Raw genomic sequence first — 13543 nt, 5'->3', positions numbered from 1 at the left:
CTCTCTCTCTCTCTCTCTCTCTGGAGGCATTCAGCCAGTCTCTGGAGTTAGGACAGACTGAAGCAGAGAGCTGCTCGGACACTCATCAGGATTGTACAGGACAGCGTGTGAATTGTGCGCTGTGTGTGAGACCTAAGCGATGTGAGTGTGAGTGTGTCACACCGAGAAGCAGCTTTTATTCCGAGCGCTCGAGCGATCATGGGACTAGCAGACTAAGTCAACGACTCGTTACTTTCTCAGTGTGAATCGACGCACTAAAAGGAAGTCGGCGGGGTTTAGAAATTTTTTTTCTCTCTCCTGTCTCTCAAGCATCGGCCGCGTAATTCCCCACACTCAAATGCAGATTCGGGTCTGGGACACAGTCGCGAGTCGTCCCTCGGCGTACCCGTCGGTCTGTGGGCGGTGCCGCTGCCCGGCATGCTTTTGAAGCCGACCGTGCCGGGGCTGTGCGCCATGTTGCAGACCATCTACGAGACCGAGTCGTGTTTCTCATCGGACAGCACGGCTGGCACCAGCATGCCCAGCACGGGTGAGTGAGAGTCCGCGGGAAGACGGGGAGAAGGGCGAGAGAGGTATATGACAGACAGGGAGAGGGATGGAGGGAGGGAGGGAGAGAGGGAGTGAGGGAGGGGAGAAAAACAAGAGATGCTTCCTCCTAACACTTGTGTTTAGGCATGGATCAGCTTGGCCCTTGGAGTTTTGTTGCGTCTTTGTATCTCGTTTGTCGTCTCGTGGCTTTTGAAACTTGACACACGTTAACGAGACGTCTGTTTTTTGGGAATCCAAAAGGTGTTCCCAGCGCAGAACTAGCTTATTTACCCTCTGCTTTTTTTTTTTTTGACAGAACGAACAAAGAGTCATTTTTACGTCCATTCACGTTGTATCACGATGACAGTTTTCAGTACTCATGACGGATTATCACTTGAAATCGTCGAGATTCCTCGGCTAATAACCATTTACTAAAAAGTGTTAGTGCAGGAATTTGTCGGAATGCGAACAGGGAGCACGTCCCGGATCCGCCCCCGGTGCGGTGGTAGTCCGAGGTGCGTCATCGTAAAGGGGGTTTCCCGGTGCTCAGACTGGGAGTTCTTGCTCTAAAGACTGTACTTTTTTTTTTAAAGATTTTGTCCCAATTTCGTGTTTTTCAACAGACCGGCTTTAACACGGCTTTTTAATTCACGCTATTTCACACTTGCAGAGTTTTCAACGAAACCAAACCGACCCCAGAGGATCAGCTGATCGGATGTTGTGAGTGTTGACGCTCAGTCGATCCGCACGTTCAGACTTGCGTGTAGTTTCCAGTGTCAATACAGGTGCCCTGATTTACTCAATAAACGTAGCTCGGATGCACTTTGTTTAGCGTCCAAATAACCCCCAGAGATCCAGAAATAAACTCACCTGTTGCCCCTTTCCTTTTATTCACATTATGCGGCTGTTCCTTCAGTCCAATCGGATCTCGTTATGATTTAATCTTTCTGGTTCCAATTCGACGTCCTGATCACACGATTTTTGTTGGTGTTTTGTTGTCGTGTTGTTCCACGTTTCCAGATGTTACTATGTTAAATTCACCATGTAGAGAGGAAGGTTCTCTTTACATTCTGTTGCTTAATTGTGTTTTCAGGTTGTTACTGATTTAGTGTTTTTGGTCGCTTCAGAACTGTGTACTTATTTCTGAAGGATAATAAGAAACAGCGGATGCTATTTATTTAAAGATATGATCCAGTTGCTGCTGTTGGAGAAATGCGTTTGTTTACACGTCTAGCAAAAAATCAGATTGTTAAAATGTTTGATTGTTACTATGAGCAGAGAGCTGGACTAACGGGTTTTGGTTATTATGTCCAACCGCTTTACCTGAGAACTTTCTGAGAACCAGCTCCATCTCACATCTCACATCTCACATCTCACACTTCCTTGAATGTGCTGATTTCGGCTACCGAAGAGTTTTAATTAACTCACGGCCTCCAACATTATCCCACACCAACCCACCTCTTCCTACGTCCTCCAAGCTCTCCCTCTTCATCCCACATCCTCCCTCACTGTCCCTCGTCCTCCCACATCATCCTTCATCCTCCCACATCATCCTTCATCCTCTCACATCATCCTTCATCCTCTCACATCATCCTTCATCCTCTCACATCATCCTTCATCCTCTCACATCATCCTTCGTCCTCCCACATCATCCCTCGTCCTCCCACATCATCCTTCATCCTCTCACATCATCCTTCAACCTCTCACATCATCCTTCGTCCTCCCACATCATCCCTCGTCCTCCCACATCATCCTTCATCCTCCCACATCATCTTTCGTCCTCCCACATCATCCCTCGTCCTCCCACATCATCCTTCATCCTCCCACATCATCCTTCATCCTCACACATCATCCTTCATCCTCCCACATCATCCCTCGTCCTCTCTCATCATCTCTCACCCCCACATCAGCCCTGGTCCTCCCACATTATCCCTCATCCTCCTTCACCAGCCCTCATCATCCCACGTTCTTTAGCATCATCCCACCCCCTTTCACGTCATCCCACGTCCTCCATCCACACGACACCTGTTCAAGTAATGACATCACTGTGCTCAGCTTCTGATCTGAGACCAGCTGTGGTACCATCATCTCCCCAATACTCCCACTGTGGTGGTCAGGCCCAGAACCTGCCTCAGTTGCAGATGTTTGCTTGCATGTCAGCATTTATACCGATGCTCAGATTTTGGTTGAGCCAGACTGAGTATTTATATTTCCTCAAATTTCTCCACAATTAGTTATTTTTTCTCAGTTGCCTTTGCACATGCTGCTCCAAATCTCCTTCATATACAAAGCAATTTATTCGTGGCGAGAACTTTTGAGAACATGACGAGAAGATACGCACAGAGCACGGGACCCGAACCTAACGCTCGACGAAATGCTGAGGCTTTTCTTAAAATTAGACATCTCGAGAGGGTCCAAGTATGAAGAAAGCAATGCAAGGAGAAAAAAACGGTTGTATGGAGGTTGTGTTTTGTGTAAAAATGCTGCGCGTTCTCGTTGTAACGGCTGTACGAGGTTATTTAACTGGGTCTGACTCAGCGGTGCTCATTCAGCTGTTACAGTTCTGCGCTGCAGTTCAGAAGGTCATGAGATGAAGCACTCGCTCAATAGAGAAGACGTGTGAAAGCCTCCGCTCGTGGAGGTAAAAACGACTGGTCATGAGCTAAAGCTTCACTAAAACAGCGGCTTGCAGAATATTAGCCGTTTTGCCGTTTATAGGGTTAGGGTTGCCGTTTTTTTTTTTTTTTTTTTTTTTTTTTTTTTTTTTTTTTACAGAAAAATTCTGAATGTCTGTAAATGTGACGCCAACATCCTTGACATTTATCTACATTGTCTGCCTCACATCATCACCCGGCTCCTCGGGTTCCTTCCATGTTCTCCTCATCTCCATGCTGGTTTCCTCCTGGCTCTCCAGTTTACTCCCACTTTCCAAAAACACACCATGGATTTTAGTGTGTAAGTGTGTATGTGTGTGTGTTATTCAGTGTGTATTCTCACCACAGACCCAATGTTCCCGAGATTATCCACGGATCCACCACAACCCTGACCAGGATCAGGAGCTTCCTGAAGACGAGCAAATAAATCGATCGCTAACGTGGAGTCGTCGTATCAGACAGACTTCTTCTAGATGTCCCTAAAATCTGGGATCTCTTGTAGCTGAGATCCACCAAGGAGCATCATGTTTGTGAGATGATCCGTCCAGTGTCAGCAAACCTCCGGAGTAACCCGATGACGAATTGCGGAATTTAATAAAACCAAGAGATAATATTTACTTCAAGAAGCTGGTTGTCATGAGTTTATTTTCCCTTTTCCAGCCAATCAGATTACAGCTTGTGAGATTCAGAAGCTTGTGTCCAGATAAGTGATGAGCGTAACATAAGTACGAAGTGCTTCAGGAGGTGTGGGCGGAGTCTGAGGCTTAATAAACGTCGATTCACGTAAAGTTTATACACCAACTGTATCAGCAGTCTGTATGTTTTTTATGATACTCACTCAGTTAGCAGCCCTGTTAGCAACTCCGCTAACACGTCTCTCCATCACCTCGTGAGTCAACACGTCTTTTCTGTCACGTTCTAACAGCGTCTGCAGCGGCAACTCAGACTTTGTGAGGTAAAAATTTTGTTCGGAAATGACTTTAACAACGCTTTTTTATTTATTCGTTTATTATTTTCATTCATTTATTTATTTATTTATTTATTTATTTATTTATTTATTTATTTATTCATGGTCACTCGCCTGAAGCTAAAGCTTGAATTGTAAAAAAAAAAAAAAAAATTGGTACGATTTAGGAGGCGGGAATAAAGGGGAAAAGGGGGCGGGTCTAAAGTGTGGGGGAAAGATTGCCGTATTGATGTGATATGGAGAAATATGAAAAAAAAAATGTCATTTTTAGCGTGAACGTTTGGTCCGAAAGGAGAAACAAAGCAATACAGAGCCAGAAATTAAATGTGCTTTATTTAAAAAAAAAAGCGAGGAAACGTAACGATCAGTTAGTCGTTTAATTGGTTTATTAAATAATAAACAATAAATAAAAATAATATGAAAAAACGTAACTTTATGACATCGTGGTCAATTCTGTCATGAGACACTTTCCTGAGCCATTGAGGATATAATGGTGTATTTTTATTAGATCTAATTTTTTACGTTTTTCTTTATTTTATACGTGGTTACGGTTACTGAACGGAGGTAGTTAAATAAAGGAAGTAAAATAAATGAAATTATAAAAATTCTTGTTTTTGTTATGCTTATGGAATATTTTATAGAAATAAAATGATTTTTTTAGTAACGAGTAATTAAAAATAAATTGCCGTGTCGTCGAGGCTCGGAGGAAAAAAAGCTACTGTTTATGTAATTTATTCTGTAAATATTATTCTATAAGTTGGAAATGCTACTAATGAGGAACGAAACGATTTATAGATCGCTTTTGGAATCTTGGGAATTTCCGTAAAGCAGCGAGATCTGAATCGTCGCCTTCTCCGGCTGGGATTCCGGTCGCTCGGATCGTCACTGGAACTCGAGGCGTCCGACGTTAGACGTCTGATGTTTGGTAGGAAGGAGTTTGTGGGTTTAATGCAGACGGCTCTGTGTCGGCTCAGGAGCGCAGCGTGGAGTCGCAGGAATACAGAATTTCAGACGTCTGGTCAGGGATCAGTCGCTGTGCGTGCGGCTCGTCAGGACGTGATGCAGTGAATAAACCTCACTTCAGCACAGGACTCAACTCACTTACATAACACATAGAGCCGTGCTAATCTTTACTGATTAACCACACTGACCTGCTGACGGAGCACTCCACCTCCACTACACCTCCATTCTCACCTCCACCTTTATCCTGTACTCCACCTCCATCCTCCACTCCACTTCTCCTCCACTACACCTCCATTCTCACCTCCACCTCTATCCTCCAATCCACCTCTATCCTCCTCTTCACCTCCACAACCTCCTCCTCCACTACACCTCCACCTCCATACTCCACTCCACCTCCACCTTTATCCTCCATACTCCACTCCTCCTCCACTCCACCTCCACTTTTATCCTTCAATCCACCTCTATCCTCCACCTCCACCTCTATTCTCAACTCCACCTCCATCCTCCACTCCACGCCACCTCCATCCTCCACCTCCATCCTCCACTCCAATTTCGTTCCACTCCTCCTCCACCCCATCTCCACTCCACCTCTATCCTCCACTACACCTCCACTCCACCTCCACCTTTATCCTCCACCTCCATTCTTCACTCCACTCCACCTCCACCTCTATCCTCCACCTTTATCCTCCACTCCACCTCTATCGTCCACCTCCACCTCTATTCTCCACTCCACCTCCATCCTCCACTCCACCTCTATCCTCCACCTCCACCTCTATTCTCCACTCCACCTCCATCCTCCACTCCAATTTCGTTCCACTCCTCCTCCACCCCACCTCCACTTCACCTCCATCCTCCACTCCACTTCTCCTATACTCATCCATTCTCTACGTCTCCATCCTCCAGTCTACTTTTTCATCCTTCAATCCATTTCAACACTTCTTCATCTTTTTTTTCATCTTCTCTGTTCCTTCACTCTTCTGTTCCTCCACTCCTCCGGTCCTCTGCTTCTCAGCTTGGATTTTAGTTCCACTTCATGAAGTTTATAGCTAATGCCACAGTGATGTCACAATGATGTCACAGTGATGTCAGTGCATGACTTGAAGAAACCCTTGTTTTTTTTTTCCTTGTTTGTTTGTTTGTTTGTGGCTCACAGGGCCCCCGGTTGACGCAGCCGTGACGTCAGAAGCTCTTTGCAGTCTCCGAAAGCAGCGAGCGCCGAGACTGGCCTGCTGTAACACACATTCTGCTGTGTTTTATGAGCCTCTCGGAATAGAAGGTGTTATTTTGGGACCTTCAGAAAGTGAAATTGTTGAATCATGTAGAGCAGTCTGACTGCTAACCATGCTTTGTAATTCATCTCAAGCATGCAGGAGAAAGCTCTTATGGAGAACATAATGGAGGCATAATCCTCTTATGGAGGCATATTTTTATTTAGTAATTGTAATAATTTAGTAAAACACACCATTAGAGGTGGCTACGGATCCGGTAACGTGACGATGACACATAAAGAAGCTCCTAAATAAAACCCTGCGTCCGAGTTGATTTGTGACGTCTACCTGCTTGGAGCTGGACAGTTGAGATATAAAGCAACGTCGAGAGGTTTGAAAGGTTGGAAAGTCGGAGCTGATTGATGACATAAGCGCAGCTGTGTAGGCGTCTTTAACAGGCTGCTGCTGTTGTTTGTACACTGCAGCTAAATGAAGAAGGTCTAAGTTTAGCGTCGCTGTTCTCACCCCGATGTTCTCGCTCTATAATCAGACACCACCTTTTATTTTTGTTTTTTTTAGGGGGTCACGCTTGCCAAGTCCTCGGTGCCTGAATCTCACCTTACCTGAACATTAAACAGTGTGCTCGCGGCTCTCTCGTATTCCGTTACATAGATAGAGCTTTTTGTGGGAGATTTTAGTTTTGGTTTATTTGTTTATCTGTTTATTTAGTTTGTTTAGTTAATAAGTATGTTATTAAAAAATTTAAGGATTACAGCTAGCTTTTATTTGTTTATTGTTTTCTTAAAAAGTCGTGAAAATGTTTTTTCATTGTTTTTTTTTGTGCATTATTTAAAAAGATGTTTGTTACTTTTCATCCTTTTGTTTTTTCGGAGTTTTCGATCAGCTTTTGTTTATTTATGTGTTTGGTTTTTAATTTAAAAAAATTACATTTTTCAGTGACTTTAAATTTAATTTAATTTTTGTTTTGTTGGGAATGATTTACTTTTGTTTCTAAACTTAGCCACTACATGTTTTGTTCATGTGGCTTGATGAGCAGAGTGTTGGTACTCGTTACTCTGTGCTCGGGCCAGTTACAAACTGAGTAACGTTCCTCACGTCCTCTTCACAGTATTAATAGTTCTGGAGTCAAACACGAGTTCTGAGGAACAGAACACCGTGACCCAGAATCCTCACTTCAGAAATAAAACCTCTACGTGTTTACTTTTGTGATGTCTGTTAGGAGTTCTGAGAATTGGAGTCTGTCATTGAGTCTGTCATTGAGTCTTACATTGGGCTCTGTGATTGGGGTCTGTCATTGGGTCTCTCTTTGGGTCTGTCATTGAGTCTTACATTGGGTCTGTCATTGAGTCTGTGATTGAGCCTTACATTGAGTCTGTCATTGAATTTGTCATTGGTCTTACATTAAGTCTTACATTGGGTCTGTCATTAGACCTGTCATTGGGTCTGTCATTAGACCTGTCATTGGGTCTGTCATTAGACCTGTCATTGGGTCTGTCATTAGACCTGTTATTGGACCTGTCACTGGGTCTGTCATTAGGGCTGTCATTGGGTCTGAGACTAGGGCTGTGATTGGGTCTGTCATTGAGTCTGTGATTAGGGCTGTCATTGTGTCTGTAATTAGGGCTGTGATTAGGGCTGTCATTGGGTCTGTGATTAGGGCTGTCATTGTGTCTGTGATTAGGGCTCTCATTGGGTTGTGAATGAGTCTTACATTGAGTCTTAAATTGAGTGTCATTGGGTCTGTCATTGGGTCTGTGATTAGGGCTGTGATTGAGTCTGTGATTAGGGCTGTGATTGAGTCTGTGATTAGGGCTGTGATTGAGTCTGTGATTAGGGCTGTGATTGAGTCTTACATTGAGTCTTTCATTGAGGCTGTCATTGGGTCTGTGATTAGGGATGTGATTGAGTCTGTGATTAGGGCTGTGATTGAGTCTTACATTGAGTCTGTCATTGGACTTGTCATTGGGTCTGTGATTAGGGCTGTGATTGAGTCTTACATTGAGTCTGTCATTGGACTTGTCATTGGGTCTGTCATTAGGTCTGTGATTAGGGCTGTGATTGAGTCTTACATTGAGTCTGTCATTGGACTTGTCATTGGGTCTGTGATTAGGGCTGTGATTGAGTCTTACATTGAGTCTGTCATTGGACTTGTCATTGGGTCTGTGATTAGGGCTGTGATTGAGTCTTACATTGAGTCTGTCATTGGACTTGTCATTGGGTCTGTCATTGGGTCTGTGATTAGGGCTGTGATTGAGTCTTACATTAAGTCTGTCATTGGACTTGTCATTGGGTCTGTCATTGGGTCTGTGATTAGGGCTGTGATTGAGTCTTACATTGAGTCTGTCATTGGACTTGTCATTGGGTCTGTCATTGGGTCTGTCATTGTATACGGCATGTATAATAGCGCAGGGGCGGAGCTACAACTCGTCAGCCTCTCCTCAAGAAAAGCATTTTCTTTCATTTTATAAAAAGAGTTTTTTTTTTTTTTAATACACTTCACTTTTCTGCCAATATTATTATTATTATAATTATTATTAATCAATCAATTATTATTAATATTAATTATTATAACTATTATTAATTATTTATAATCAGAACCTCTAATACACTTGTGATGTCATTTTTTTGCGGTTTAGATTACTGTAGGTAGAATCAAATGTTGTGTTATTCCTTTGTGACCAGAGGAGGCTGGGTTACAGAGGGAATTTCTTCTAGATCTGTGTGTGTGTGTGTGTGTGTGTGTGTGTGTGTGTGTGTGTGTGTGTGGGACGTTGAGTCGAGCTCCCACCTACACACAGTCTGAGTGTAAGAGTACGAGAGCAGACACTGTCTGTAGTGTATACACGGCTTTCACACTTACACACACAGCCGAAAGAAGTGTAAGTGTGTGTGTTTCAGTCCCTGTCTGAAAGCTATAAAAAACATGCTAGTGTGGATCAGTTAGCTTTTAAACATAAATGCACGGTTATAAAAGTTAAACACCGAACAGAAGGGGGACGGATTAAAGTAAAACCCGACATGTGGTCACACGGTCACTTCCTGCGCCGACTACTAATTTCGTTCCCCTTGGTGACGGTTATTAAATATGTCCTCTGGACCACACAGGTCAAACTCTATTACCTGTTTTCCAGCTTTTCAGTCATTGAAACACGATCAGCTGAACGAAGCTCCGCCCACAAGAAACTCCTGTCATTTCCTTTTCATTCAAAACGAAGCTCTGAAGCGATTTTATACTTTTCTATTCGGTAAAACAATCCAGAAGTTCACCTGTATGATGGCAATTGTTTGTTTGTTTGTTTTTCCTTTAATTTGTCACTCGTTTGTATTTTTCTCTTTGAAACAAAGCAGATCTCGTCCTTGGAGCTTTAGTCTGACTTGAACACGACGTTAACATTAGCGGATCGTCTCAGATATTTGACAGATATTCTGTCATTAGTAAAAACACTTAAATAAACGATAGACTTTTACGTATCGCTTCAAAAATCGCCATTTTACAGATTTGTCTTAAAACAAGAACAACAACGGCTAGAAAATAAAACTTTGTAGAAAAATTTGTAGCGTAATAAAACAATTGTATGAAATAGAATCCTCTATAATATAGATATAATATGCTTATAACAAATAAAATAAAATAAAGGAATAATTTTGATAAACAATTTACTACTTATTGAATAATAAATTATAATAATTGCAACTAATTAATACCTAACAAATTAATATTGAATGCAGCATATTATAATATAGAAATATAAAAATGATAGCAAAAAATTCTGAAAAATAAAGTAAATCACGTGATATAATTCGATTCTAGTTCTGATCATTTTATCTGTTTTTTTATTTTTATCTGTAAATTTTATTTATTGGGGGCACGGTGGCTTAGTGGTTAGCACATTCGCCTCACACCTCCAGGGTTGGGGTTCGATTCCCGCTTCCACCTTGTGTGTGTGGAGTTTGCATGTTCTCTCTGTGCCTCGGGGGTTTCCTCCGGGTACTCCGGTTTCCTCCCCCGGTCCAAAGACATGCAAGGTAGGTTGATTGGCATCTCTGGAAAATTGTCCGTAGTGTGTGATTGTGTGAGTGAATGAGAGTGTGTGTGTGCCCTGCGATGGGTTGGCACTCCGTCCAGGGTGTATCCTGCCTTGATGCCCGATGACGCCTGAGATAGGCACAGGCTCCCCGTGACCCGAGGTAGTTCGGATAAGCGGTAGAAAATGAATGAGTGAATTTTATTTATTTATCATTAACATTTCTTTTATTTACATTCGGCTTAACGCAGAACAATCGAACAGAAAGTTTATTTAATAATATATATAAGTAAAAACATATAGCAGAAGAGGTAATTAAATATGCAAAGCTGTGCAGGTTAATGTAGAATAATTAACCAGTACATTTTGTATATTTATGCCAATATATTTTATCCGAAAAAAAAAATCGAACAAAATCATTTTTAATAATAAATTTCTTCTGAACATTAAACGTGCGTTATTAAAAATCTCTTTAAAGCTCTGACAGAGCTAATGGTTTAAAAAAAAACTATCAAGCGCTATCATTTTAGTGTGTGAAAGAAAAAGCCTCTTATTTGTGTGAGTAACGAGTCGGGATCAGACCTCCTCCGCTTTCCCTGGCCGGCTTTCTGAATTCCGCACCACACGTCGAAGTTTACCCAGAAAACAACATTCCAGCCGTGCGAGCGTTTGACGTCAATGCCGGTGCATTTATAGAACACATAAACAGTGGTGTGCTCTCAGCCCGCGCCTCAGCCACCACGTTTCAGCGTCTCCGTGTTTATGCTCTCGCGTTCGCTTTCTTCTTCTTCTTCTCCTTCTTCTTTTTTCTTCTCTTTTTTTTAAATTTGAGTATGAAAGGTGGAGGCATTAGAGTCAAAGCCTGAAGGGAAAGTGTGCAAAAAATTCTCCCCTGCACCACTCGGCCACACTTTTGGACACCGTGTGTACTGAATGGGTCACTGTTTTGGAGGAGAAGGGGGATATTATGGGATGTCGCATGAGTTTTATGTGAAGCGTGATTAACATGTTGAATACACTAAGGTCATGTGACACAGGAGCTTTGATTCCTTCATGGGTTCTTGAAGGTTCTGGTGTCCAGGGTTGGCGTCTGAGGTTAGATTTTGGAAGTAGTAGAATGTCTTGTTGAATCGGTCCTGAGCTGTGTTTGTGTCTTCAGCTTCATGGGTGATGCTAAAGACTGCACCACACTGTACACTCTACATTATATACCGTACACTGTGCAATATACTCTATATGCTGTACACTATTCACTATATACTGAAGTATAAATGTGCTAGCAGTGCTAAACCTCACACTATACGCTATACGCTATAACACTATATACTACACACTGTACACTATACACTATAGACTGTGGTATAAATGTATTAGCAGTGCTAAGCTTCACCCCTTTTTTAAGTTTCCTTTTTGCACACTATACGCTACACAGTACACTATATACTATACACTATACTATACACGATATATACTATACACTGTACAATACATACAATACACAGTACACTACACACTATATACTGCGGTATAAATGTGTTAGTAGTTCTAAGCAGTGCCACTATTTTCAAGGTTTTTTTTTTACATTATGCTATATACTATACCCTGTACACTATACACTATATACTATACACTATATACTATACCCTGTACACTATACCCTGTACACTATACACTATATACTATACACTATATACTATACCCTGTACACTATACACTATATACTATACCCTGTACAATATACACTATATACTATACCCTGTACAATATACACTATACACTATATACTATATACTATACCCTGTACACTATATACTATACACTATATACTATGCCCTGTACACTATACACTATATATACTATACACTATATACTATACCCTGTACACTATACAATATACACTGTACACTATATACTATACCCTGTACACTATATACTATACCCTGTACACTATACACTATATACTATACACTATATACTATACCCTGTACAATATACACTATATACTATACCCTGTACACTATACAATATACACTGTACACTATATACTATACCCTGTACACTATACACTATACACTATATACTATACCCTGTACACTATACACTATATACTATACACTATATACTATACCCTGTACACTATATACTATACACTATATACTATACACTATACACTATACACTATATACTATACCCTGTACACTATATACTATACCCTGTACACTATACACTATATACTATACCCTGTATACTATACACTATATACTATACACTGTACACTTTATGGTGTATCTATACCCTGTAAACTATACACTACACACTATACCCCGTACACTATACACTGTACACTATATACCATACACTGTACACTATACACTACACACTATATACTGTACACTATACACTACACATTATATACTATATGGTGTAGACTTGCTGTATGCTGTATACTATACCCTGTACACTATACACTATCTACCATACACTGTACACTACACTATACACTATATACCATACACTGTACACTATATACTATAGGGTGTACACTTTATGCTGTATACTATACCCTGTACACTATACACTATCTACCATACACTGTACACTATACACTATCTACCATACACTGTACACTATACACTATCTACCATACACTGTACACTACACACTATCTACCATACACTGTACACTATACACTATCTACCATACACTGTACACTATACACTATCTACCATACACTGTACACTATACACTATCTACCATACACTGTACACTACACACTATCTACCATACACTGTACACTTCACTATACACTATATACCATACGCTGTACACTACACTATACACTATATACCATACACTGTACACTACACTATACACTATATACCATACGCTGTACACTACACTATACACTATATACCATACACTGTACACTACACTATACTCTATGTACCATACACTGTACACTACACTATACACTATATACCATACACTGTACACTACACTATACACTATATACCATACACTGTACACTAAACTATACACTATATACCATACACTGTACACTATATACTATACGGTGTACACTTTATGATGTATACTATATACTATACACTGTACACTATACATTATACACCACACACTATACACTATATACCATATACCTTACACTACACACTATAT

At 41.2% G+C, this 13543-nt stretch overlaps 1 protein-coding gene across 5 annotated transcripts in view; it reads left to right on the top strand.

Annotated features, from left to right (window-relative positions):
- The window catches only part of hdac5 (histone deacetylase 5), a 94550-nt gene that overhangs the window by 29878 nt on the left and 51129 nt on the right, over positions 1-13543 (top strand). For 3 of the 5 annotated variants that reach the window (XM_060857200.1, XM_060857199.1, XM_060857198.1), the window contains exon 1: positions 1-529. This exon is cut by the window's left edge. The exons of the other annotated variants lie outside the window; for them this stretch is intronic. In XM_060857200.1, coding sequence (XP_060713183.1) covers positions 418-529 — 112 coding nt within the window. In that variant the 5' untranslated portion in view covers positions 1-417. The remainder of the gene's footprint in view (positions 530-13543) is intronic. 5 annotated transcript variants of the gene reach the window in all.

The sequence above is a fragment of the Tachysurus vachellii genome, chromosome 21 (assembly GCF_030014155.1).
Source record: "Tachysurus vachellii isolate PV-2020 chromosome 21, HZAU_Pvac_v1, whole genome shotgun sequence".
Taxonomy (NCBI): Eukaryota; Metazoa; Chordata; class Actinopteri; order Siluriformes; family Bagridae; genus Tachysurus; species Tachysurus vachellii.
This window is presented reverse-complemented; position numbering and strand designations above follow the sequence as displayed.